This window comes from Doryrhamphus excisus, chromosome 3 (assembly GCF_030265055.1).
Source record: "Doryrhamphus excisus isolate RoL2022-K1 chromosome 3, RoL_Dexc_1.0, whole genome shotgun sequence".
In the NCBI taxonomy this organism is placed as follows: Eukaryota; Metazoa; Chordata; class Actinopteri; order Syngnathiformes; family Syngnathidae; genus Doryrhamphus; species Doryrhamphus excisus.
Window position 1 is genome coordinate 25,577,375 of NC_080468.1, and position 25,743 is coordinate 25,603,117.

General features: G+C 39.4%; 1 protein-coding gene across 1 annotated transcript in view; it reads left to right on the top strand.

Annotated features, from left to right (window-relative positions):
* LOC131125512 (collagen alpha-1(XXV) chain) overlaps window positions 1–25,743 on the top strand; it is a 99,611-nt gene that overhangs the window by 69,811 nt on the left and 4,057 nt on the right. Inside the window, exons 10-35 of the mRNA XM_058067133.1 lie at window positions 2,106–2,132; window positions 5,206–5,250; window positions 5,912–5,956; window positions 6,279–6,305; window positions 7,650–7,694; window positions 9,982–10,014; window positions 10,133–10,168; window positions 11,643–11,687; window positions 12,635–12,697; window positions 13,204–13,272; window positions 14,788–14,832; window positions 14,938–14,982; window positions 15,581–15,658; window positions 15,813–15,836; window positions 16,907–16,951; window positions 17,029–17,073; window positions 17,157–17,237; window positions 17,302–17,364; window positions 17,714–17,764; window positions 18,517–18,543; window positions 18,635–18,715; window positions 20,041–20,094; window positions 20,166–20,219; window positions 20,720–20,746; window positions 22,325–22,378; window positions 24,256–24,333. Of these exons, the coding sequence (XP_057923116.1) occupies window positions 2,106–2,132; window positions 5,206–5,250; window positions 5,912–5,956; window positions 6,279–6,305; window positions 7,650–7,694; window positions 9,982–10,014; window positions 10,133–10,168; window positions 11,643–11,687; window positions 12,635–12,697; window positions 13,204–13,272; window positions 14,788–14,832; window positions 14,938–14,982; window positions 15,581–15,658; window positions 15,813–15,836; window positions 16,907–16,951; window positions 17,029–17,073; window positions 17,157–17,237; window positions 17,302–17,364; window positions 17,714–17,764; window positions 18,517–18,543; window positions 18,635–18,715; window positions 20,041–20,094; window positions 20,166–20,219; window positions 20,720–20,746; window positions 22,325–22,378; window positions 24,256–24,333 (1,287 nt within the window). The remainder of the gene's footprint in view (window positions 1–2,105; window positions 2,133–5,205; window positions 5,251–5,911; window positions 5,957–6,278; window positions 6,306–7,649; window positions 7,695–9,981; window positions 10,015–10,132; window positions 10,169–11,642; window positions 11,688–12,634; window positions 12,698–13,203; window positions 13,273–14,787; window positions 14,833–14,937; window positions 14,983–15,580; window positions 15,659–15,812; window positions 15,837–16,906; window positions 16,952–17,028; window positions 17,074–17,156; window positions 17,238–17,301; window positions 17,365–17,713; window positions 17,765–18,516; window positions 18,544–18,634; window positions 18,716–20,040; window positions 20,095–20,165; window positions 20,220–20,719; window positions 20,747–22,324; window positions 22,379–24,255; window positions 24,334–25,743) is intronic.

Genomic DNA, 25,743 nt, shown 5'->3' on the forward strand with positions numbered 1-25,743 from the left:
TCACTTAATTCTCCTCATATATCAACGATCCTCTGTATGTGAGCTGCTATTTTAAAGAACAACCCCAAAAATGCTATTCAAAGATGCTTTATACGACAGCTGGTGTTTTTAAAAAATAACGTAAGGAGCCTCCATATTTGATAAGTGCGATCTGCTGTTTTTAAAAAAATGTTTGTCAAATATCTTCAACTTAATCCTCCTCATGGCTTCTCTTTTGTGTTTTATCCCACTAAAAGTGTCCAAGCTGCATGGTTTTCCATCAAAAATAAAAAAAAATAAAAAATCATGGCTGTAATTCCTGAAATGAGGCGTATTTGTCTATTAACTGTGCCAATGTTCTTTTAACTGGGAATAAATGTGGAACTCAATCCTGTTAAACCATTTGATGACCCCAAGGTTATGACAAGTTTGGTCCTTGAAGATGCATAAAAAATTAGAACAATCATCTGTAATATGTTGGACCACTTTGATGCATTGCTATTGTTGTTTAAGACGGCAAGAGAAGATTCCAGAGTTTTCCAGCAGCCTTGAAAGGACATATGGTGCTGGTTAGAGGGATTAAGTTCTTGTGGGGGTAAATGGGGAGGGAGGTGGGCTGGGGGGAAAGAAAAGAGTGGGGGGAATATTTTGATTTTATTTCGCAGGAATGGATTCAAAGTCATCAGTGCCATAAGGTCCTCTGTGGGGTGAACTAAAGAGGAAAAAGTGACAAAAATCATCTTTTTTACTGTTGCTCCTCATGCATTCATTGCCAAACTACCCACAATGCACCAGTGATCTACTCATATTGCAAAAGAAGCTGCTGTCTAACACCAATTATAGCTTTATCATTGCAGTGTTGTCTCTTTAAATAAAGTAGACACTGCTCCTCACTGTTATGCTAACCTACAGCTACATTACTAACATCCGAATTGGCGCTAAAGCGTAAAAATCACTTAATTAAAATAAAAACAATGATATTGGATAGATTTTGCTAATGGAAACAAGTACTGTGCAAGCTGCTAATCTGGACCCGGCACAGTTATTTCCTCATTGTTTGCCGTTTCCGAGTGTACCAAATTAAAACATTTGGCTTTTTATCCTCAATTGGGCTGCAACAAAAGCGTTCCTCTTGATTTTTTTTTTTCCGCTAGTAGCCCCTGAGTGTTCTCAGATGTAGCCAAGCTAATTAGCACTCACATTGCAGCATAGTGGTGGCTCGTAAAGATGTTTACCACGGCCCGCTGAGGAGAGCTTAACAGAGGCTCCTGAAGGGAAGCCCTTTTGTCGTGTTAATGGATGTTGGTCATTGATGGTTTGGGTTGGAATGCACAATATGTTTTTGTTTTTTTCCCCCATGGAAAAAAAGTCTGAATTTATACATGGTTTGTCTGAAAAAAAATATATATATATTTTTAGGGGTGCAACAATACACAAAATTGTGCAGAGTAGTCGATCGCAAAAACACCGCTGTGTTTGATACTATTGATGCACCCCTGATATTTTCCAAAAATTGGTTTTGTAAAGGAAAGGTATTATATTGCTGTCAAGATAGTATTTATCTCTCCAACTATATTAGCATTGGTATCAGCAATACCAAGTTCTGTTGGTTAGAATATTTGGGGTACCGTCCTTCGCCATTCAGGATATAGTCCTCAAAATGTTTCTTTCTACATAATTGGGTTTTTGGGGGGCTTTAATTGTCCAGCTATAGCCAACATGGCCAACATTGAGTGTGCAAAGTCACGTAAAATAAAATATAATAAGCCACATTCAACCTTGGTTTCAATCACTGTTCCAGAATGTTCTGCTGCTTGGACTCACTGATTGAACTCAGGCTGTCCAACCATTGCCTCATTAGGGTCGTAAACCTATAGACAGTAAAACAAACCAAGATAATGTTGTTGTCATTAGACATGTAATGAAAATATGGTGGGTTTATGTTGAGTCTTTGTCAAAAAAAGGAGGTTTCAGTTTTAATTGTGTTCTGCCTTGAAAACAGGGTGTATGCTCACACTTCCTTGCCAGTGTAGCATTGGCACGAAAATGTACTGTATATTATTCCATCCAGGACTGACTTTTACAAAAAAATTAACTCTTGTGTAACTCTCACTGTTGTTTGACAGGGACCTGAGGGGCCTCAAGGACTCAAGGTAGGTTACCTTATACTTTTTCTGTGTTTTTTTTTGTTTGGAGATGATGAAAAAACATTTTATTAAATTATACCCCACAGGTAGTAGACACAGGATACTAATTTGCTTCATATTTGGCATTTAGCTTTCAGTGCTGCATCTTAATGTTTAATCAATATACTGTAGTTACCGGTATATAAGCCACTACGTTTTTCTCATGCTTTGAACCCTTGTGCAGTGATGCAGCTGATTTAGAGCTAGAAACTAACTTGAGGTTTAGAGTGCACCTTTAGGAAATAGTGACATGGATGAATGAAGTGGAAGATATTGTCACATTTTGAAGTCTTATGCAGCGATCTCTGACGCATCTTACCTAAGTTGGATCAAGTGTAGAATTATTACAGCTTCTGTTTGAACTACTATGACCGCGAACTGTCTAGTATCCCCACTGGTTTTGAAAGACTGGACTAATGCGTGATGAAGAACTTAAGGTCAAGCTAATGACTTGAGACAAAAGTGACACAAAGGGCTCTATTTCCATGGCGCAGCCACAGCACACCTACGCTGCGCCTGCATTGTGGGTTGTGGCTCGCGCACTTTGCATTATTTTCATGAGCAGCGCAGTCTTGTGCAGCGCACCCACGCCTCCATCCCTCCCAGCGACGCAAGTGGCAAATGAGGGAGGAGAGAAGGCATTCGAAGCTCCAGTATACCTCGGCGACCCTAGTATAAGTGGTAGAGAAGATGGATGGATGGAGGGTGCAACTATACGCGTATTTGTATCGATACCGTTCGATACAGGGGGTCACGGTTCGTTATATTGAACAATATGCAACACTCCAGCTGACGCACCGACCTTGGTACGGTTGTGTCATTCCTCCTCCTTTGCCACAGCAGCTGCTGGTATGCTCAAACTGGCTTCCTATGGCTGCCACAGTGAGAACCACAGTGTACAGCGGGAGAAGCTGCTGCTGTGGCTGGCCAATATATACAATGTACACACTCCTTCCCCGCCTTGCACGTGTGGCCTGACTATGTGCAAGGTTTTCCTTTGTGCACACAGACAATAATTTACATCTCAATTTTATTTCTACAGGCTTTGCATGCTGTCTCATGTTCATGCGGGTGTCTTGCAGTTTTCCCCATTTTTGCATATAGCCAGCACAAACGTTGGGAAATATATATATTGAGACATATATATGTCTCAATGTCTCACCAGGGTGGCGCTTTGAAAAGCTTTAGATTGGTGCGGCATTTGGGGCTGAACACTTGGCAGGGTGTTGTGAGTTTGAGGCTCACGATGTGATCATCCGTCAGGCAGCGGCTAAAGCCCGGTCCCAACTCGCCGTACTTGCAAGTGTGGGCAAAATTTGGGGATGAGTACCGCCTCTGTATGGATTTGGGAGCATGCAGACAATGTAGCAGGAGGAACTTTTGTTGTGTGCCGCGACTCCGTATGATGTGTGACGCATTGTGAAATAGAAAACGTGAGTTGTGGATACCAGCATTTTGTTCATGTTTTGGTAAAACAAGCATATTGGCTTTGTTGGTTTGAAATAAGCTATGAAAATAAATGTTACAAAAATGAGTAGCTCTTGGCTATCAGTATCGGACAATTTCACTCATGCATTATCGGTATCAGCAGCATAAAACCCAGATCGGAATATATAAAGTGCTTGCCGCTCATACTGTTATGGTCTCGAGCCCAGAAATTACAGTATATAACCATCAACATATCCATCAACATTAAATTGGTTTTAGCCTGTTTACTAAATTAAATGGCTGATTTGACTTTTCAGAACACCCCTGGCTTCTTGCTATTAGCACCTAGCTTTCAATGCTGCCTCTCAATTATCCGCTGTTTAACCAAAATAATCATCAATTCATGCAAACTCTGATAATTGGACCGAAGAACAAACAATTTACTCGATTTAAATTGAGTAATTAGTTTTTGAGCAGGGAAGGACTTTAATAACCTTTTGCAGCTTCGAGCCTTGCAATTAGCATTTCATTTCCAATGCTAAAACAAAATTTAACAATTAGAATAGCATTTACAAAATCTCAATATAAATTGAGTGTTTAGTTGTGTTCACCAATAACAGTAGGAATGCTAATATGCTAGTCTTAGCCTTAGATTTGGCCAGCTTGGATGGTTCTGGTTTCCCCTTGGAGAGATGTCCACCTGCTGTTGCCATGATGACTGTTGTTTTGATAATAAATCCCACAAAAAAAGTCAAAACAAAGTGCTGTGTTCACCGCCGTCATTTAAACGCCTCCTGAATAGCAGCTAAACAATCTAATTTAATCGAGAAGTGCCTCAGGGTGCAGCTTGTAAGTCATTAACACACTAGTGTGTCATCGTTGACCTCTTTGGCGTGAGACACACTCCCCTCCTCCACATGACATGCAGACAGGAAGTGTGTGATTGGGTTACACTGAACAAACACTGGCAGCTACCTGATGGCTGGATAGGGCCAACATCTGTTCCTTGCATCAGGATCACTTCTCACCATGTTCGTTCTACTCGAACATGTCTATTTACTTGTCTTGTCTATGAAGACTGCTATATCGTCACAGATATTCCTCTATAGGACTGCATTTTGTTGAAAAACCCATGTATTACCCATTGGGAAGCTCAGGATAACGTCCACAAACCATTTCAGACAAGGTTGATTGACACTTGCTAATTGTTTTTCATTTTTATTCACGTACCACCATTAGTATTTGTGTATTCCCGGGGGTTCGTGTACCTCACTTAACGAACCTAAGCTGTAAAAGATCATTGACTTGTGTTTTGGCAGCAGGTTTGAAGAACTTGTGTAAATGTATTGTTTGTGTTTGAAGGTATAACTTTATGGGTTTATTTATGACTATGTATCAATTTTGTTGACATTATATACAACATAAGAATAATAGTGAAGGGAGAAATCCCCTTCGGTCCTTCGCGTTTCCTACAACAATTTAGTTGAATGTGTCCATACTGTATACTGTATATTTAAACAGTGCTGAAACAGAGTGAGTGTGATCATTTGTCTTATTGCTGTCTGCTGTGTAATTCCAGTGTGCCTAAAGCCTTTTATAATTATTTTCCCAGGGTTCACTGGGGCCTCCTGGTATTCCAGGTGTTGATGGACTGAAGGTGAGTTCATTCCAGTAAAAACACATTTAAGTGCTGTATTTGTTTATTCTCAACCTTTGGTTTTTTTCACATGAGAGAAAAGTCCTGCCATATATCCTGCCTCGTAAAAACGTGTTACTGTGTATGCAATTCCGATCTGCATCCAATTCCCAAAGCAAACAAAGAGGACACGCTGCAGGTGTTTCGCAACAGGGAGGCTAAAAAAGCCTTGAAACAGCTAGCCAATTTATTCCAGAATGGGGAATCATTTAAGAGATGCCATCTTATGTGCCATTATCTGAATCCTGCATCACGAATATGAGCGCTTTCATCACTTTAATAGGAACCAGAGTGGAGAGGCTTACTCACGTTAGGTTCATTTAAAGTTGGGTTTCACTGCTATTTTACATAACAACGAACATTTTGGTAGTAGTTGCACACTGTTTCTATATCAAATTCATAAAAAGGTGACTATATTTGTCTGTTTGAGAATGAGGACTTTGATGTAAGTGGCAACATTCCTAATCTTAGCAAAGACTGCATATCATCAGGGTTTTTTGTCAAAAACAGCAGACAAGAAGCTCACTGAGATGCATTGCGACCACAATTTCTAGTTTTTTTTTTGTTTGCAAGCTTTTGTGACTTTAATGTGCAGGATATATCCATCTTTGCTGTTCCATAGGGGGATCTTGGCATCCCAGGACTGGATGGCATCCCCGGAGCCAAGGTCTGGTGCACACGTATTCCGTGTCATCATGCCATCCGATTTTTTTCCATTTGATTTATATTTTTACCACACAAAATAATCATTTAACCCCCTTTATGTGCACTGTGTTTTCATTATGCCCAGCATGCATGTAATAATTTTATTGGGTAACCTCCTGATACTTCTTGTTATGACTGGGGGAAAAAAATCCGATGTTTTGTCTGTCTGGTTTGCGGGGGGAATCTGCCATAATCTCCCCAACCCCGCCCCCCCGATACAATCTGACCTACTGTGGCTTCCACCATTCCTGAAGCTGTGACGCTCTGCTTTCTTTTGCCAACAGGGTGAAATGGGAGAGCGGGGTGAAAAGGTAAGATGTTCATTCTGATCTTTAGCCATGATTGTCCTCTTGGGTTAATTTGTCTGAGCTCCCTCAAGAGGAAATCCAGTGAGCAGCGACTATTATTTACACAGAGAGGATCTTTTACCAGTGTTTTTGCATTAGATACTTGCAAACAGCAGAATGACTTGTCATATAGAAGAACTTTGACTAGTGTTTTGGCGGTGGGTCCTGAGAAATATGACTGAGTGCTCCAGTCATATAGGAAATGTTTGATGGAGCACTTTTGTAGTCAAACAGCAGCATTGAGATCTCTGACAAGTGTTTTTATAAATTAGTATAAATCTGTACTAAGGAACACTTCTTATTTGCCAAGATAATGCATCCATCTCACAGCTGTGGCATCAAGATGCCGATTAGACAGCAAGGTTATTACAGGTGTGCGTTAAGTTGACGTCAATATTGACGTCAATATTGACGTCAACAAACCACTCACCCCCACGCCAGCATCTATGCTGTCTGGCATTTATCCTGTGCAGTGAAAACCGACATTCATCCATGAACAGAGCATTTGCCCACTCAAGTCGGTTACGACGATGAACAGCAGTCAAGTCTAGACCCTGATGAGGAGCATGCAAATGTGCTTCCCTGAGATGGCTTCTGACAGTTTCTGGAGAAATTATTTGGTTATGCAAACCAATGGTTGCAACAGCTGTCCGGGTGGCTGGTCTTATACGATCTTGGAGGTGAAGATGCTGGATCTGGAGGTCCTGGGCTGGTGTGGGTACACGTGGTACGGTGGTCTGCGGTTGTGAGGCCAGTTGGATGTACTGCCAAATTCTCTGAACGCCTTTGGAGACAGCTTATGGTGGAGAAATGAACATTAAATTCATGGGCAACACTTCTTGTGGGCATTCCTGTAGTCAGCGTGCCTATTGGAGGCTCCTTCAACTCTTCTGACACCGTGTTGTGTGATAAAACTGCACATTTGAGATTGGCCTTTTATTGTGGCCAGTCCAAGACACACCTGTGCAATAATCACACTGTCTAATCAGCATCTTGATATACCATACCTGTAAGGTGGATTGATTATCTCAGCAAATGAGAAATGCTCACTAACATGTTTAAACAGATTTGTGAACAGCTTTTGACATAAATAGGCCTGTTGTGTACATGGAAATGTAGATATGTCTTTTTATATCTTTAGAACGCACAGAAAAGAGAATGACGAATGTGTTCATGTCTCAAAATTCCGAAAAAAGTAAAATTTTCCTTTAAGATGCACTTTAAAATGTCTTTTCCAGCACAGCACACTCTTCCTTATTATGTGTTTTTGAATGTTTTATTTATTTTTCTTTATCCATTTGATTACAGGGCGACATGGGTGAAGAAGGACCAAAAGGTGAAATTGGAGAGAAGGTACATTCATTACATCTTTTAAAAATGAAAAAATCAACAACATTCTGGAAAAATTATTATTTATGCCAACAAATAAGAACATTCTTGTGGTTGAAGGTAATATAGGGTGACTCGGGTGCAGTGAAGTTTTTTATTATGTGAATTCCCTCACGCACTATACGTAGTCCAATATAGTCCACTTGAAAAAAATGGTAATTTTAACATTCTGCCATTCTTCCATGTTGACTTTTTGATGTATTCTTCAAAATGCATCATTTTCTTTAGCCATGGTCCCTTGCAAATGAATAAAACTTCCTGTGCCTGAAGCAGCAGAACCAGCATTATGCTCTGACCGCCATGCTTCACTGTGGGAACAATGTTTTTTAGGATTGAAGTCCTCATCCTTCTTTCGCCAAATTTTTCTCTCCAAAGTTATGGAAATCTTGCATTTTCAACCATGTCTTGGCTTATTTTTGACAGAATTCGTTTCTTTTTGCTCTGCCGCAATGCATACCTCTTCCAGAGACTGTCAAACATTTAGAAAATTCCTTGTAGGGTTTAGACTGATTTCCTTACTTTTTAGCATCATGCTGTCATTTCTTCACAACATTTAGAAGTAACTCAGACCTAATTGTACTGTAGATTGAAAAGTATACCAAAATGGGGCCATATTTTTGATAAATGTTAGGAATATTGCTAACATTTGGCAGTATTTTTAGAGAAATGTTGACAAGTTCCGAGGGGGCATATTATTTCAACTGTAACATCCTGTCTATATTCTTCAGGTTCTTCCTCTTTTTGTCACCAAAAAATATTTAAGAATCTGTTAAGGTTCAATTCCGGAATTGTACAGTCTCTTGGGAAGGTTCTGCTTCATTTCTCTGCTCAATTCAGATCTTGTCATGCAGGAAAATAGCTGGCAAATTGTCCAATTTGCCAAGCGGCCCTTTGCAGTATCTTTTAACTTCCAAGTGCTTGTTTTAATGGCAGGATGTAACCTCAGTATGCTAATTGGCCCGGTTGGGACATTTCAGCTCGCTCGTTGCACCACACACATCGTCACCACCGCCTCTTTGCGTCCTACTCATTCGGACATTAAATCAACCAGTCCATAGAAATGCAGCAAAATGCATCCCAGTGAATTCCACATCAGCATGGTGGTACGTGTGTAGCATCTTTGTATAAGTGTTCTTCCTTAGCCACGCCACAGCTAAAAGGTGCACATCAAAGTGTGGCTTTTCTAAGAATGAAATTATTCAGAAAATATATTATTAGATATTAATATATATATATTAATAAAAAAATATTATTTTGCTTTGAAACAAAGCCAAGATGATTGTTTTTGTTCAGATATACTTGGACTGGTTTTAGCATCTTTAATAAACAAAATATATCAAAGTTGCTCCATACAGCTTTCATTTCTGCATGCCATGGAAATATATTGGACACCCTTAATTTAAGTGTCATATTTGCAAAAATGCATCCATGTGCAGTTAATAGAAGTGTAACGTAACGGTTCAGTAGGTACCGGTTTGGTTTATTTGCGATGCAGTAATGGAACAAAATGTCCTAGTTTTTGAAAAGGAAACATAATGAACTGTAAACTGCTCGCAGGTAATTCTCCAACCAAATGAATAAAATATTAACAAATATGAAAACATATAGTACATGACAGGTTACAATGTTAGCCAAAAGCAGGGCTGCGCTGTTTGCAGAGTAGATGCGTGACGCCTGCCCCTCACTAAATGTGCACCATGTGGGAACTCGGTACACCTGTACAGTACCCAATGTTCCATACTGAAAAATCTTATAACGCCTCATGTGCCATGCTTTTGCATACTGTTGGCCATAAAAAGAAAAAGTCAGCACCGCTGTGGAGGATTTTTATTCAGCCACCTTTAAGGATCAGGCGCAACAAAACCACAAGGCTCATATAATCAGGCCTTTTTTGTTTTTGTGTCTGCTTTGAGGTGCCACATAGAGGAAAAGTCAGACTTCTTAATGTCTGGAAGGCTTACCTGGAGAGGTGGTTAAAAAAAAAAAAAAAAAAAAAAAAAAAAAAGGAATTTGCATGAATACAGAAGCAGCCTGTTGTGAATTTGTGGACCGTGAGGGAATTGCCTCATGACTTCATCACTTGATTGCAGCTGCAGCCTGACAGTGTTAAAATAATGAAACAAGTCCCAGTACAGTAGTTAAAGAAGGACTTTGTGGGTGGAATAACAAGCTGTCTGCATTGCGAAATTGATTTCTGACTATTCATTTTTATAAAAGAAATGAATATATTTTTGGTTGTTTTTTTTTCCAGGGAGATGCTGGGTCCTCCGCAGCAGGCATCAAGGTAAAATATAATGTTCTGTACTTTTTGCATTTTTTTAATTAAGAAGATTAATAAATAATGTTTTTTAAATACTTTTTAAAAGCTATTTTAATGGGATATCTGTTTGCTTACATTACAGGGTGAACCTGGAGAACCTGGAAGAAGTGGACAAAAGGTAATACTCAGAACCAAACTTTCATACGTCACTAATAATAATACTTCAAGCCTCCAGCTTCTAATGGAGCCATGTGCTGCTGGACACCATAGTAGCTAGAGCGTCCATTGTGCAAGATTAAATAGCTACAGATCGAGTTTTGACAAGCGAATTCCAATCTCAGTTGACCCTTGCTGTTGAAAGTACATAACCAGGACTCCATGATCCATGGGGGGCCGTTTGCAGAACCTGACACTTGAATTTTGAGCTTTGGAGCATCTTGGCAGTGTCGCTTTTCATTTTTTTTGGCTTAAAGTTTGAAATAGCTTTGCACATAGCAAATGCTTCAACTTATATTATTTGATTGAACTATCACAATGTGCCAGTGTCCCTTTTAAAGGTCTCGTATGCAAAAGTGACTTTTTAAATATCATATCCAAGCCTCTTTATGGGCACCAAAAATGTATTATTTCCTTTACTTCTTTGGACCAGTTTTGCTAGAAGAGGAGATGAAACACGCACTTTTGAAGTAGAGCTATATTACGTCTGTGTCCTCCTGTCCGACTCCGTCATTTGTACTAAGAGAATAAAGTGCACAGTAGGCTTCTTGGAGACTCACTAGACAAGCACAGCTCATTAGCATTAAGGCTACAGACACAACATGGCATGTTCCGAATCGGTCTTACTAAAATCATTAGATTACCGCATCAAGACTAAATTTTGGTCCTTCTAATACACTGTTTTGGGACCTTTTATTTAAAATGGTGAAAAATGCTAAATATGGGACCTTTCAAAGGAGCATAACGCTGCACCACTGAGCTTTTAGCAAACACTCGTGTCCTCTTACTGCGCTATTTACAGCCACTCCACCAGTGTTGACATGCTGACAAATGATTACCCCTCTGCTCTTCTTCACATTAACTTATTGTCCCGCATTAAACGCCACCCTTGGACATTGTTTGGTGAAGCTTTTAGTTCATTACAATGCTTTCATTTTCCACGGTGTAAATTTACAACCTCGCACTGATCCCTTGAGTGCTGTTACGCCCGATCGCTCTCGTGCGCAGCTAATCATTCCTTCTCTCATGCACCATAACTACGGCCATTTTTAATAGAGCTATAAATCATACGCAGTCAAGAGATGTTGTTTGGAAAGTCTCTAAAAGAGGTCTCACCCCTGGGACACCATTGTTCCACCTATTGATTGGGAGCTTTGCCAAATCATCTCACAAAAACTGGTCTTTTTAACCTTTCACCAACAAAATAACCGCACTCCAGGCTGCAGATATGAGTGACATAACAAGCACTAATCAATGAGGACAAACGGCATGCAATAAAAGTGCATGTTCATTACCTTCTCCTGGTTACTAATGACCACAATCACCATCATGAGCCACCATCACAGAGAAGATACAAAGCTAGACTAGAAGCCCAAAGATACAGATAAGCTATAGATTAGCTTGGCTGTAACAATGTCACAACTCTTCCTGTGTAGGGAGAGCCAGGACTTCCAGGGCTGCCTGGACTACCAGGAATAAAGGTAAATGCTCTGCTGTTTTTAAACCCTCTCCCTACCTGCTGTTGCCCATCGGCAACCAACAACTCAGAAGGTCTTTTCATTAACGTGCTTCAAGGTTCCATCTGCATCAGAAAAGTCATCGCCCATTTACGACCACATTGACTTTCCATTATATTGGTCTTCAACCATAAATGCTCCAATTAACTCTGCGATTAAATTAACAGCAGAGTGTCCTATATGGTCAAAAAGCGAATAATCGCTAGAGGCTCTAAGTTGGTAAAAAGAAAAAAACATTAGCATTTGCAGCTTTGGCTGTAGAAAATCTCCTGATGTCATTTTATTAACTCCACTAGGTGGCAGAAGCTGCATTTGATGTATGATGCAACATGAGCAACCTCTGCATGCACTTTAAAATATTGCTACTCAATTGTTGTTTACAAAGAAATCATCAGCAGTATTAATGCCGGTTGCTCATGACTGATGATGCATTTGCTAACTTAGACTAAAAGCAGGGAATCGGGGCTCACAATTGTCAGTGTCGTAAATTGATGACTTCCTGTGCTCAACCTTTCTTCATTTCAAGCCTGGAATGTCGCATGCCTTTTGTATAAAAATAAACTGCTGGCTTCTCCTGCATAATGCTGCAAGGTGATGCTAATAACACTGCACTGAATGTAGCTTTTTCGATGCTTGATGAATCTAACATTTTGCTAACATAGCACTACTTCTAAGCTTCACGCATCGTTTGTCCCGCTGTCTTTCCGTCAGACTTTCCCGAGTGACTGAAGTACCACAGATGGTTTAGCGATATTGTTAAGCTTTTTTAAAAATCAAATCGAGCACCTCGTACGTCAAAATGCGGATTCCAGTAGGGTCTGTCAATACATTTTGCTCTTAGGGGGTTAAATTAGAAAGCTGTATTTGTAGCTGCTCATTCTCTTTTATAACATTTTTTTCTTTTTAATCAGGGGGAGCCAGGATTCCTTGGCCCCCAGGGAGAGCCAGGTCTCCCGGGCCTGCCAGGAACCAAGGTGGGTGACGCAACATTAGGTACACCATCAAGAACAAGTCCCTAGAACACTTCTGGCTTCCAAAATGTCACTTGGAAAGAGCTTCCCTTTGAGCCATGACATTATCACGCTGAGAAGCCAGCTGTGATAATACACACATACACACACATTAGATTCTAATTAATGACCTTGTCATTGTTTTATGTCGAGCTCATCAAAATGCAGTCCATAATACACATGTTGATGCCATAGAATAGACAGAACCGGGCAGTGACAGCACATTTAATATGGTATATTTGCATACTTACACTGGCATGTAAAGACTTTTTTGTATGTTGAATTCATGTTTAGGTTCATGGTCAGTTCTAGATGGAGCGGCAAAGCATATAAGTGGCACCATACCGCCATCTGTTGGCTGCTTCTGCTATGCCACTTAGGTTATCCTCCTAGATTATCCTCCTTAGGTTAAAGCAGCCTCGGTTGCGTCACGTTTTACGTTTTTGAACAGCTGTTTTTTATGTTTACAGGGCGAGAGAGGCGAGCACGGGCCACCTGGAAAAGGTGAACAAGGAGATATCGGGCCTGTGGGGCCAAAGGTCAGTTGTGCCGCCATCGAGCGGGCCTTTTATGTATTCCCAAGTCAAGCTGTGTGTTTTAGGTAACATTTAACTTTCATTGGTATACAAGTGTAAAAAGAAGTTTACCAAACATAACAATTAGATATACCTATTCGAACCAGTCCAGGGTGTACCCCGCCTCTCGTCCAATGTCAGCTGAGATAGGTTGCAGCATGCCAGCGACCCTAATGAGGACAAGCGGAAAAAGTAAATGGGTGAATGGATGTACCTATTCACCCTTTGTTGACATATTATGGCAAAAAAAGAAATAACAAAAAGACGTATGCCATATTGGGGGGAAGAACAAGGAATATAAGCGACCTGGGGAAACATTTTGGCATCCATTTTGAATGAATCAAAAAATACATTAACAATAGTTATATTTTTGAATACACAAATAGTCTTCGGACTCCTACTGTGAATGAAGAGCAATGTGCTTAGTTCAGAGCTTGTTTTTGTGGATATCACATTCATGTGGTATGTACTAACTTGTGTCACTGAACATTTTTTCTTCATGTTGTAATAACATTAATTATGTCTTGTCCTCAAAACACTATTTGTATGTGGTTTTTTGATGAACACAAACACATAGTGTGTCCAGCCTTATGATGGGGAGACTGTCGTAGTGGTTTACCCCCCAAAGAAGAAGAATATTTGCTTCAACTCTTGGTAGTTTTTTATTATTTTTTATTAGAACTAGTGACTTCAGACATTGTGCCTTTATATAATGACAAATAGCCACAGTGTGAGTGGAGATCTACTTGGTAAATGGTAAAACCTGGTCACTGAATTTATTCTCTTTTAAGTTAAGCCAGATAGATTTCTATTTCATAAAGATTTGTATTATTTTTTCTGGTAATTTTGTTTTCTTGAACAAAAAAATAGAACAACAAAAACAAAACAAGTACAGGTTTGTGTCAAACAGTACAAAAATAGTATTGTCATTATCAAGTATTATCATAACAGAAAGTTGGCCTGCAGCGATTGTCTCTGTCCACTTCCATGAAGCCTACAGCTTTTTAAACTTTGGTTGGTTTGCAGTGCACTTTGTGTATAATCTTCTTATGTATGTTTAATTATGTTTGTACAATATGCCGCAGGCCAATTAAAAAATGAGCTGTGTGTCACAAATTGCCCTTGAGCCGCATTTTGGAAAACTTTGTCGTTTATTGTTTATGTCTGGCTTTGACCCAGCAGGTAGTTTTTTTATCTTTTAAACTCCACTTTAAACTCAGATGACCCCCACAGATGGATTTGACAAATGTGAAACCCCACCTTTATCAGCCACAGACTTCATATAAACACTCTGGAGCTTTGGTTGTTTTAACCAAAGGGGTGTTCCCTGGAGAGGAGGAAACAGGACCACCAACCCAAATCCCCACCACCACTCCCACCCCCACGCTACCCACCTCCCAGTCATCATGGTTATGACAATCAAGAAGAATAGAATAAAAAACGCTTTTTATCTAATCATACTTGGCATATTCTCCGCAGGGTTCACAGGGAGAGACAGGTACACCTGGTCTTAAAGGGTCAAAGGTGAGCTACCTGATAACCTGATTACCATGTTTGGCTTTTTGTGGCATTTTTTGTAATCCCATGATGTAAAATCAATCATTAATAACTATGTATATCCTGCATTAGGGCGAGACTGGCGATAAAGGAGATTATGGGCCTGTCGGGCCTAAGGTGAGCATTTTATTACACCTGCATACAAGTTAACCACAAACCAGACTGATTAAAATAGAAGCGATTTTAAAGAGTATGACGTGCAGCTACGCCTGTGCGACGCTAGTCTATTTATACTTGTACAATTCAACATGTGTGAAAAGGAGTAGGAGGAAGCAGCGCTTATTTATTCATGGATAAGACAACATGCCTTTATTAATCCCACAAGGGGAAATATCAGCTTTACAGCATCAAAATTACAGTTATCCTTCTCATTAATTACAAAAAATTGGTAATCGATATATATTAAACACAGGAAGTGAACAAATATATTACAAATTGCTGTGATACTGTAAAGGTGTATGAATAAATAAGATGTGCTTCTTACTACTTCTCTTCCAACATGTTGAATTTTGTAACTGTAAATATGAGATGTATGTATGTTATATACTAATATATAGTTATATACTATGCTATACTATAAATAAATTCAAACATTACTTCTATTCATCCATTCACACATTTACAATATGTACATTATGTACAATATGTAAATATTACATATTTACATTCACAATTCATGAATGAAATGATGCACCAAGCGACTATGTCCATGCAGGGCCCACCGGGACAAAAAGGAGACCAAGGGACCACAGAAATCATCGACTACAATGGGAATATTCAGGAAGCTTTACAGGTCAGACAGTGAATGATGTTTGTTCTTTAATAAAGTGAATACAAATACTGCACTTAGGGTGTGTCTGTGCAAAATGCTGACACAAAGGTTTGTTTCCTCTGCAATGTTATTTCTTTCTCTCCTCTCCTCGTTCCACTCGTTTGGCCTGCTGCAGAAGATTACCACTGTCACAGTGACGGTAATTATGCTAGGCTCCAGTACTGTGTGTGCCTTGTGTGTTCTCAGACATCACTATTAATAATCTGTTTTGGATCGCATGAGCCACCTCTGCCAGCAACATGCATAACACTGAATGAAAACCTTAAATTAATCAACACAACAAGTGCCAGCAGCTCTGATTGATTTACAGGATGTGACCCAAACAAACAAGTTAGGCATGTATGGTATACAAGTCCTTTGTGACCACTGGGATTAAAATGACTCTGGTGCTATTTGTCAAGGGAATCATAGATGTGTTTTTTTTTTTTACCTATGTTATGTTGTCAGGAGGCTGCACGGTGGTCGAGTGGTTAGCATGAAGGCCTCACAGCTAGGATACCCGACTTCAATTCAACCCTTGGCCATCTCTGTGTGGAGTTTGCATGTTCTCCCCGCGCATGCGTCGGTTTTCTCCGGGTACTCTGGTTTCTTCCCACATTCCAAAAACATGCTAGGTTAATTGGCGACTCCAAATTGTCCATAGGTATGAATGTGAATGGTTGTTTGTCTCTATGTGCCCTGTGATTGGCTGGCCACCAGCCCAGGATGTACCCCGCCTCTCGCCCGAATTCAGCTGGGATAGGCTCCAGCACCCCCCGCGACCTTCGTGAGGATAAGCGGTAGAAAATCAATGAATGAATGAATGTTGTCAGGAATGCAAAACGTTAAAAATTTTGTTTTTGTTTGCATTCATTATTTGACTTTTAAGGCCACAAGATAACCCTTATTTTTGGATTGTGTGGGTTTTTAATTGGGAAAACAACACAAAATATTACCCATGTTTTTGTTTTTAAATGATTTTTATGATTTTTTATGTTTATTTAACTTTGAAACAGCTTTTCATTGAAATACTTGACATATTTTTCATTTATTTACATATAATGCAATTAATGTCTTGTGGCTAACATGTTGTGGTCATCTTTGGCATGTTCACCAGCTTGGTGTTCATTTCTTAACCAAGTGCTACTTTTTTTAAATTCTTTTTCCCCCCGATTGGTTGACCCTAATCAATACCTTTGATGAAAAAGTGATGTCTCTGTTTGTCTGCAGGGTCCACCAGGTCCTCCTGGGCCTTTAGGACCGCAGGGTATCAAGGTAAATTGTCCAGAATTTAACACTTGTTGTTTTAAAATAACTAAAAGTGATGACATGTCCTCATTGTGCTACACCAGGGGGACCGTGGCATGCCTGGCCTCCCTGGACTAGATGGCGAAAGAGTAAGATAATGTTTGTAATGATAATGATGTCATTTCAAACAGAAAAAAACAAAATCACATTTTTTTGTGCATTTTTCTCTCAGGGCTATAAAGGCTCCAAGGGAGACATGGGAATGCCCGGAGCGTCTGGAGACAAAGGAGCGACCGGTTTACCTGGATTACCTGTAAGAAACAAACATAGCCTCAGAGACGTGTTATAGTTCTGAAAGCTTTTATTTTTCCTTTTAGGGTGTCAATGGTGTGAAGGGAGACAAGGGAGATCCAGGTCTGCCCGGCCCTCAAGGCTCCTCAGTGAGTGTCCTTAAAAGTCTTCGGAATGATAACCCCGTTTAAAAGGAAACATGCCATCATGATGGTACGACCGTGGACAGTACTTGCTGAAAGAGAGAGGCATCTCTGTAATTGGTTATTGACTAACTTGTCTTTATCCGAAAAGTCAAAAAGTGAATTCGCCGCATCAAGCATGAATGTTTTGTTAAGTTTTGTCATCTGTAAATGGTTTTCCGTTCCTCAGCATTGCTCAAGTAGCAGCAAGGCTAATTATATTATAATTTATATACGTATTTCCTTCATGAAGTGTTACCACTGCATATAAACACACCACCACCCGCTTTAACACTTTTAATGTGTCTGTTTCTAGATTATTGGCACACCAGGGGCACCAGGACCACATGGGCCTCCTGGACCTATGGTGAGTTTGGGGTAATCAACTGGCCAAAGCCGACTGATCAATGACATCAGCAAGTTCAGTTCGGAACCAACAGGTTCCTACAAACCTAGAGGATCTTTGACCAGTAGGGGTGTCACAGGATCTTGTGAGATTGATGCGTGACGAGATTTCTCATGGCCTGACAATAATAATTGAATTCATTAATAAAGCATCAAATGAAAAGAACTTGATCATGCTTGTCTCTCGCCTCCAAAGAGACAGGAATAGGGTTCATTCTGTGCATTGCTTTCAAAATCTGGCCATGTTTGTTCTATCGAACAATGGCATGAACGGAATGAGCCCTTTTGACAGTCATACAGTCTATTTGTCTTGGTGGGTGGAGGTACCTGGTAACGAGAAGAGTGAAGAGTGTAACATACAGTAGTAGAAATTAAGTAGGTAGATTGCAAAATACTGTTGTATATTTTTTATGTTGTCATTGTACTTTTCTTAAAAGTAATGCTAAAATTTAGTTTCGTCCTGTTGTCGTAGACCCAATCTCATGTATCATCTCTCATGAACCGAGTATCTTGTGACACCTTTAGGGCCCAGAAATCCAGGCTGCGCCCCTGATCACAATGCAACATGTCAGACATGTACAAGTATGCTCAACTTGGAGCATAGGGTGTTTGTTTAAATACACATTCCTTATTATATTAAAAAGGTGAATTGTGGACACCTGTGTTCACTGTTTATTTGGCTACTTATTTTTCGCTGTCTGTTTTGTCCTCTAGGGACCCCATGGTTTCCCCGGACCAAAGGTAATTAATACCTCTGCCCTTTTTTGCCAGTTGTTGCTTATGATTTTTAGCATACATGCTAACCAGTTTTTCTTGCAACTTTATCATGAAGGGGGAAGCTGGTTTGCATGGTGCCAAGGGTGCACGTGGGGAGCCCGGCCACAAGGGTGACAGAGGACCATTAGGCCTCCCTGTAAGTGCGCATACCCGTTATTTGTTTGCATTTATTTGTATTTGTTGTGTTTACAGTATACAGTATCTCGCAAAAGCGACTACACCCCTCACATTTCAGCAACTGTTTTTTTATCACAGTTTATTTTCTATCAGGGAAATACTCTGGAAAGTAACTTGGATATATATTGCACTGTACTTTAGAGTAGTCAGAGCACAGCTTGTGTGATTCGCTATCCACTGAAAATCAGTCACGACACAGCCTTCATTGTCGAACTCGCTGGCAACACAAAGCATGGTGCTGGTCATGTCATGGTCTGAGGCTGCAGGAGTGTTGCTGGCACTGAAGGAGCTGAAGTTCAGTGAAGGAAAATATAAATTCCAACATATACTGTCATATTGTAAAGCAGCAGTTTTACAACTTTATAAACTGCCCGGCCAAACCAACAAGAGGGCAAGTAATATAAGATATGATAAGCTAAACTTTATTTAATTATTATTTATGTAATTATTATTAATTAATTATTTTAACTTTATTTATTACAGTAGTTGCAGTCAAAATTTTACATATAAAAAGGACAAGAATAGACATGACTAAAATAAACATGGCACAAAAAGAAAAATATGAAGCGCCCCCAGTGCCAACACCATTCGTGTAGCCTTTAAGCAAGACATGCTTATGTTTCTATTCCCTTATGTTAGTATTTAGACAATTATGACATGTGTGTTGACTCATTTTAAGCGAATATTAAATCTATGCTGTTATACAAGCTGTACACCGACTACACTAAAATATATCACTTTCTATAGTACAGTATTGTCCTCTGGGAATATATAATGGTTATGAGGGTTGTACTCTCTTTTGTCATATACTATATGTACAATATGTGTGTTTGTGTGTGTGTGTGTTTGCCTTCCCCATGTGTGGTTCATTCATTTGCCCTGATTGGTTTGTCAGCATCCCAGTAACCCAGCGTGTAATTAAGACTATCCAGTAATAACAGTGGTAATAACATCTGGTACTAATCTCCGCCTTGTCCATGTCACTCATACATCCATAACCGGCACAGGGAGCCTCCGGCTTGGACGGCAAGCCCGGAATGAGGGTGAGTGTCACAAGAGGAATTGTTGTCTTGTCTCTTCCCTCTACAGCTTTTCCACCCTCCCCACTTCCTATTTTCCACCCTCATTGTGCTGTGAAATGAAATTAGGCATGAAGACACACTCATATATTAACTCCCAGACCCTGTATAGTGTTCACATATGGGTGTCCTATGCTTCCATTTACTCATGATTGGGAGTTATATTTGGAAACAGCGCCAGTGATTCCATTGGTCCTCTTTGCAGGGCACTGACGGGCCTTCGGGTCCAGCTGGTCCGGCCGGCCCAAAGGGGGACAGAGTAAGACAATTATGGCACTTTTACTTTCCGTTGACCACGCAGTACAGTGATTTTTTTTTCTCTTTTATCAGGGGGAGCAGGGAGCACTGGGTGAGCCTGGACCAAGGGGGCCATACGGATTACCTGTGAGTTTTTGTTTCAGCTGCTATCTTACCATAAATACCGATAGGTGTGTTTTGCATTGATATAGTGTATTACAACAGTACCAGTCAAAGGTTTACCATGAGAAACCTTTGACAAAGCCGGCCAAATGGAAAATATTTTTTCATAGCTAGGTGTGTTTTTGTATGTGTACAGCACTTGAAAAACATTTGGACACACCTTAGCATTCAATAATAACAAAAAGTGTCTCAAAAAAAAAAACTAAAAACCTTAAACTGGACAAAGGGGGACATAGTGAATTTGTATTTATCTGTGAGTTTGTGTTGTTTTAGATAATGTTTGCAGTTTTGGTCAAAAGTTTTGGAACACTGAAAATGTGTCTCAAAAGTTGTACTTTAGAGTAGTTGGTGTACCGTATACAGTACCGTATAGATTTATATCCACTGGAAATGAGTCAACACATAGCCGTAATTGTCTCAACAATGGCCTTGTTTGATTTTATTGTATTTTTTATTTTTTGCAGGGAGCAGCAGGAACGCCGGGCTTGGATGTAAGTGTCTTTATTTCGTGGCTTTGGACATACACAGGAGGATATTAATTATTTTAATAAAAATATGGTTATATGTAGGAAGGAAGGATAGACTGCTGGAGAGTGGTAGAAAGTTAGGTAGGAAGGTAAACTATATATTTGTTGTTTCTCTATTTTGACTAAATACTAAATGCTAAAGCCTAAACAGGGCTTTTGACTTGGACTCAAATTCCAAGCCTATGACTGAGGACTTGACTGGAATTGTCATGTCCTGACTTTAGATGTGATTTGGACTTGCATCTTTTTACTTTGGACTTGACTCGAGACTTGGGATTGAAGGGTTCCCGACATGATTTATCAACTTTGCTTAAAATATTATATGTTCTACATTGCTTGATTTGTTGAAAGCAAAAGGTAAATAAACAAAAATTACATGTATAAAAAAACAGCTTGCAGCGCCACCTTATTTCCAGAAGTGACATACTAAGGATAGTATGGTCAGCTAAGACACCGAGCTAAAGAGCACTTCTAAACCACAGAATGCTGCAATGTGTGTAAATTACTCTGGAATTGCTTATCCTTCGATGATTGTTTTAAATCAGCTTCTCAATTAACATAAAAGGGTTGTTATAACCTGTTGTATTTTACATATGGCCACACGTTGATAATGGATGTTCACCACTGTCACCCCTGCCACCGCCCAAAGTAAACATATCGCTGTCAGAAGATGTTTATATAACATGTATAATGCAACTATCGTGGAATGGGATTTAGAAGACATTATGTAAACAAGACATGACTTACTTTCTTGTGCCAACTCTGGCATAGTGTTTGTTTAATCTGCACTATCAAGCCAAATGCTTCTTGTAAGGGTGTTGCGTTGAAGCAGTCATCAGTGAAATGATCATTGCAAAGGCCAGAATTCGAGGTGCATGTTCATCTGTCTTTTGTCCATTGTTGTCTTAAACTTTTGTCTTTTGGAAAAGAAACTTAAAAGTATCACTCGGATTCTATGAACATCCAGCAGCAACACAGCATCGTGGAAGTGTTAATTCACTCTGCTTTCGCTGAGTGGTATTACCCTCATTATGTCACTTCCGAAAATTAGTTCATGACAAACTGTCTCGCACCATGTGCTGTAAATGTCATTTTTGTGACTGCAACGTTGGCTTTAAACAAATCGTACGATGTAGAACATAATTACAAAACAATTACTATTGCCTGGGTGAACATCAGTTGAAAAGCATTACTGGAAAAAAATATATAATAATAATAATAATAAATAAAGTTATTTGTTGCTACAAAAATGGCAACAAAAAGGGGAATTGCCAATACAAGATTCACAGACCATCTTAATACTTAAAAATGTAGTTTTCTTCTTCCAAAGAAATTGGAGTGTTCTACAACTTTTGACCGGTAGTGTATATAAGCAAAGTTTATAAATAATGTTAGGGACACTTTAAAGACTTGAAAATATGTTTTTTATCAGTAATAATCCCCAAGAAAAGCAAATTACATTTTCATTCCAAACCTCATTCCACACATTTTGCATCTTTATCTTTTTCTTTTTTTTGAGTTAATAAAGTTGCCCTCTTCCAGGGGTTACCAGGTTTAACAGGAGAGAAAGGCGACGTTGGGGAAAGAGGAGAAAAGGTAGATGTAGATGTGCTGCACTTATATACAGTACTACTGTATATATTGTACATACGATATATAATAACAACAATAGGGGACTGGTGTCAATGGACAGGAGGGCGATAGGACTATTGCTGTAACAATAATTAGAAATAGGATTTGTTCATGCTTCATGATCAAGCTCCTCACTAGTTCATCATCTTCAGCCAGCCATCATCATTTCCACCGAAGTCCATTGACAGCAGGCTCTTACAGTAGAATCCATCTTTGATTGTTTCCTTGCATCCTCCAACTTCCTTTGTTCACTTTCTATTAACTTGACACTAACTTTTCCTTTTGCAGTAACTACTTATAGAAGTGTGGACTCCCTGTTTAAACAAATGATAGATTGTTCGGCAGTTCACACTTGAATGAGCAAACTATAGTCTGAACGCCATGATTCACTTGAAGAGGTGGATTTAGGTCACAACGCCATGACCAATGTCACAATAACAGCAGAAACCATAAGGGAAGAAGTGATTCAATTGAATCAATGTACAGGTAATTGCCCTTGAGGGATTATACTGTTTTATTAACAGTGAAAAGATCTAATTAAAAATTAATTTAAATAAAATATATAATTACTGAATTGAAAATCACATTACAATTTTAGTACAATTACTGTACATAGAGAATGTAATTGTAATTACAGTAAACATTTAATTAAAATGCATTAAAAATTTAATTCTAACACTGAAACCAAAAATTAAATACAAAGTTAAGTTTTAAAAGCACATGAAAGGTAGTACACAAGTACGCAAGCATGTATTATATAATAATAAATTAGTGTTATTTATTCTAAATTATTTGTACAAATTACTGTTTACGCTGAAAATTGTTCATATTTGATGTCATCTATTTTTTCTCCACATTATTATTTATTATTACACAACATTTCGTTGGCAATTTCACTTCTGTGTTATTGTGCAATGACAATAAAGGAAGTATGTCTATGTAATATGCACAGGGGCAAAAATATAGGCAGCCAATATAACCCCCCAAATATAATCACATCATTCAGATTTAATAAAAATATGCATTGTCTTGCATTAATATATTGTTGATTTTCTTTATTTATATATTTTACCAGCAAAACTGTAGCATGTTTAATCATCCGGTAATGTAACATCACTTTTTTTTCTTTGCAGTGTTGTGCTAATCTTTTCTTGTCATGTTCTGATGTCAGCCAGTTAATTTTTAGATTCAAAATAAAATGACAGTAAAAAAAAAAAAGTTGCACACCACAGATGGCTCTTTGGCAGGACTTTGGACACCTCTGAGGCTTTCAAAGATTTATCACTTCCTGCTTTGCAAATCGCCAAGTGTGAACACTTCTTGATTATTATGTCTCGCATATGCATGTTCTGTCATGGATTAAATGTGTGATTTCTTTGTGGAGGTACCTCCCCTGCTACACTTTCTCCTCCTTTGTGCCCTTTAAAGCTTCCAACTGTAATATTTCCCTTACTTTATCTAACCCGTCCTCTCCTTGGTGGGCTTTAATCTCCCCTCTCCTCCTCCTAATAGCAATGCTCTAAGTCAGTGATGTTTAACGACATGGTTGTATCCGCAGGGGGAGAAGGGAAAGAAGGGCAAAAAAGGGCCTAAGGGCGAGAAAGGAGAACAGGGTGCCCCTGGATTAGATGCACCCTGCCCATTGGTATGTCCCAAGTCAGGGTGGTCTGCCCCGAGCAAGGAGAGGTCCACCTTGTAGCTACACCGATGCCACCTGAACCTAAAAAGCATTAACAGTAGATAGTGGCGTTGGCTCGCTTGCAAGGTGGCCCCTCCTTATAGTGCGTGAAGGGTGGTCCACCTCTCTCCCAGTAACACTCCTAGGTCATCTTTGCAAACAGGGTTTCCGGGGATTTAAGGGTGAAAAGGGGGAACCAGGGCAGCCAGGTCTGGACGGGCTGGATGCCCCATGCCAATTGGTACAGTATTCCTCTCTTTTCCTCTCGGCACTCACCCTTGCATGCACCCTTCCACCCAAACCACACACTGTTACCGTAAATGCTCTAATTATAGCCATGGCTTTAACTTACCAAAACCTCAAAATTAGGTAATTGGAAACAGGCAATAATTGAAGCGAGGCTGTTGTTATACATAACAAGTTATATACTTAAACTTTAATTTGGGGTTCAGGAAAAAGTGGAAGAAGGAAAAAGGAAAGCGTAGTTCTCTATGACCACATCATTTTATTAACAGGTACACAGCAGCAACAGAACCAATGTTGTAGTAGTAGTAAGGAGCAACCGCCAGTATTAATAGCATGGTTGTAAACAAAAGTATACCAAATGTAACATGCATAATTTTCAGCTAAATTTTAAAGCGCATGCAGAGATAGATAAAGAGGCTAATATTTCAAAATCAGCTACTGGATCGTATGTGTGTCATTCCGGTGTGTTGCACTGTAAATGCTTTACTTATTGTCGGAGCGTTCAATTACCTAAAGCACAATTAGAAGCGGCCGTAGATGCAAAACTGTTTGAAAACTCACTTTTCTGTTTAGTTCAGTCATACAGTACAGATAAATAAATAGATTATATCAATTTCTCACTAGTTTCTCAAACTGGGGAAAAGATTTCTGGCCCCTGGGGGGGATGGCAGAAAATAATTGCGAACCACTGCTGTGAAAGCTGCAAGGGGCAAACTGCTCAGCCAGCATTAACATTGCTGATGAGGTCATGGTAAACAATACAGCAAGTGTAACATACAGTACGTGAGACCGAACAGTCACGTGAACGGTGAGTCGCAACATTTTAAAGATTAGATTAAAGATGCTGAATGATGATATGATAATCGTGATACTTAAATTAGAGCTACTGCCAGCCATCTTGTAGAGTTAATAAAGGGAGTTATGGGGGTTGTCCACAGCCTCAGTTAATACCATTGTTTTGTTTTTTTTTAAGCTGAGCCAGTGCTAATTAGAAATCCTTTTCAAGCGGTTCATTTAATAGAGGTGTTAATTGGGGAATTTACGGTATTATCATTCATATTATATATTATAGAAGTAGTATTGTTATCATGACACATCAACATCCACTGCATGACACTAACCTCCTGACTGCAAGCAGCCTTTTTGCAACAATTGGTAAATATAGAACCCCCCCCCCAAAAAAGTACACATGACCTTGTTCCTTTAACTCAATTCCCTTTCATACCCCATTAAAAAAAAATCCCAAATCCTGTTGTCTTCAAGCTGGTTACCCCTTTAATCTGACGCTAATGAACCTATACTGGATCCCTCCTTCCCACCACCTTTTACTATTAACAGTATTCTACTATTAACTCCCTGTCCTTGTACCAATTGGGCCAGACCATCACATCAAGAGGGGAACATT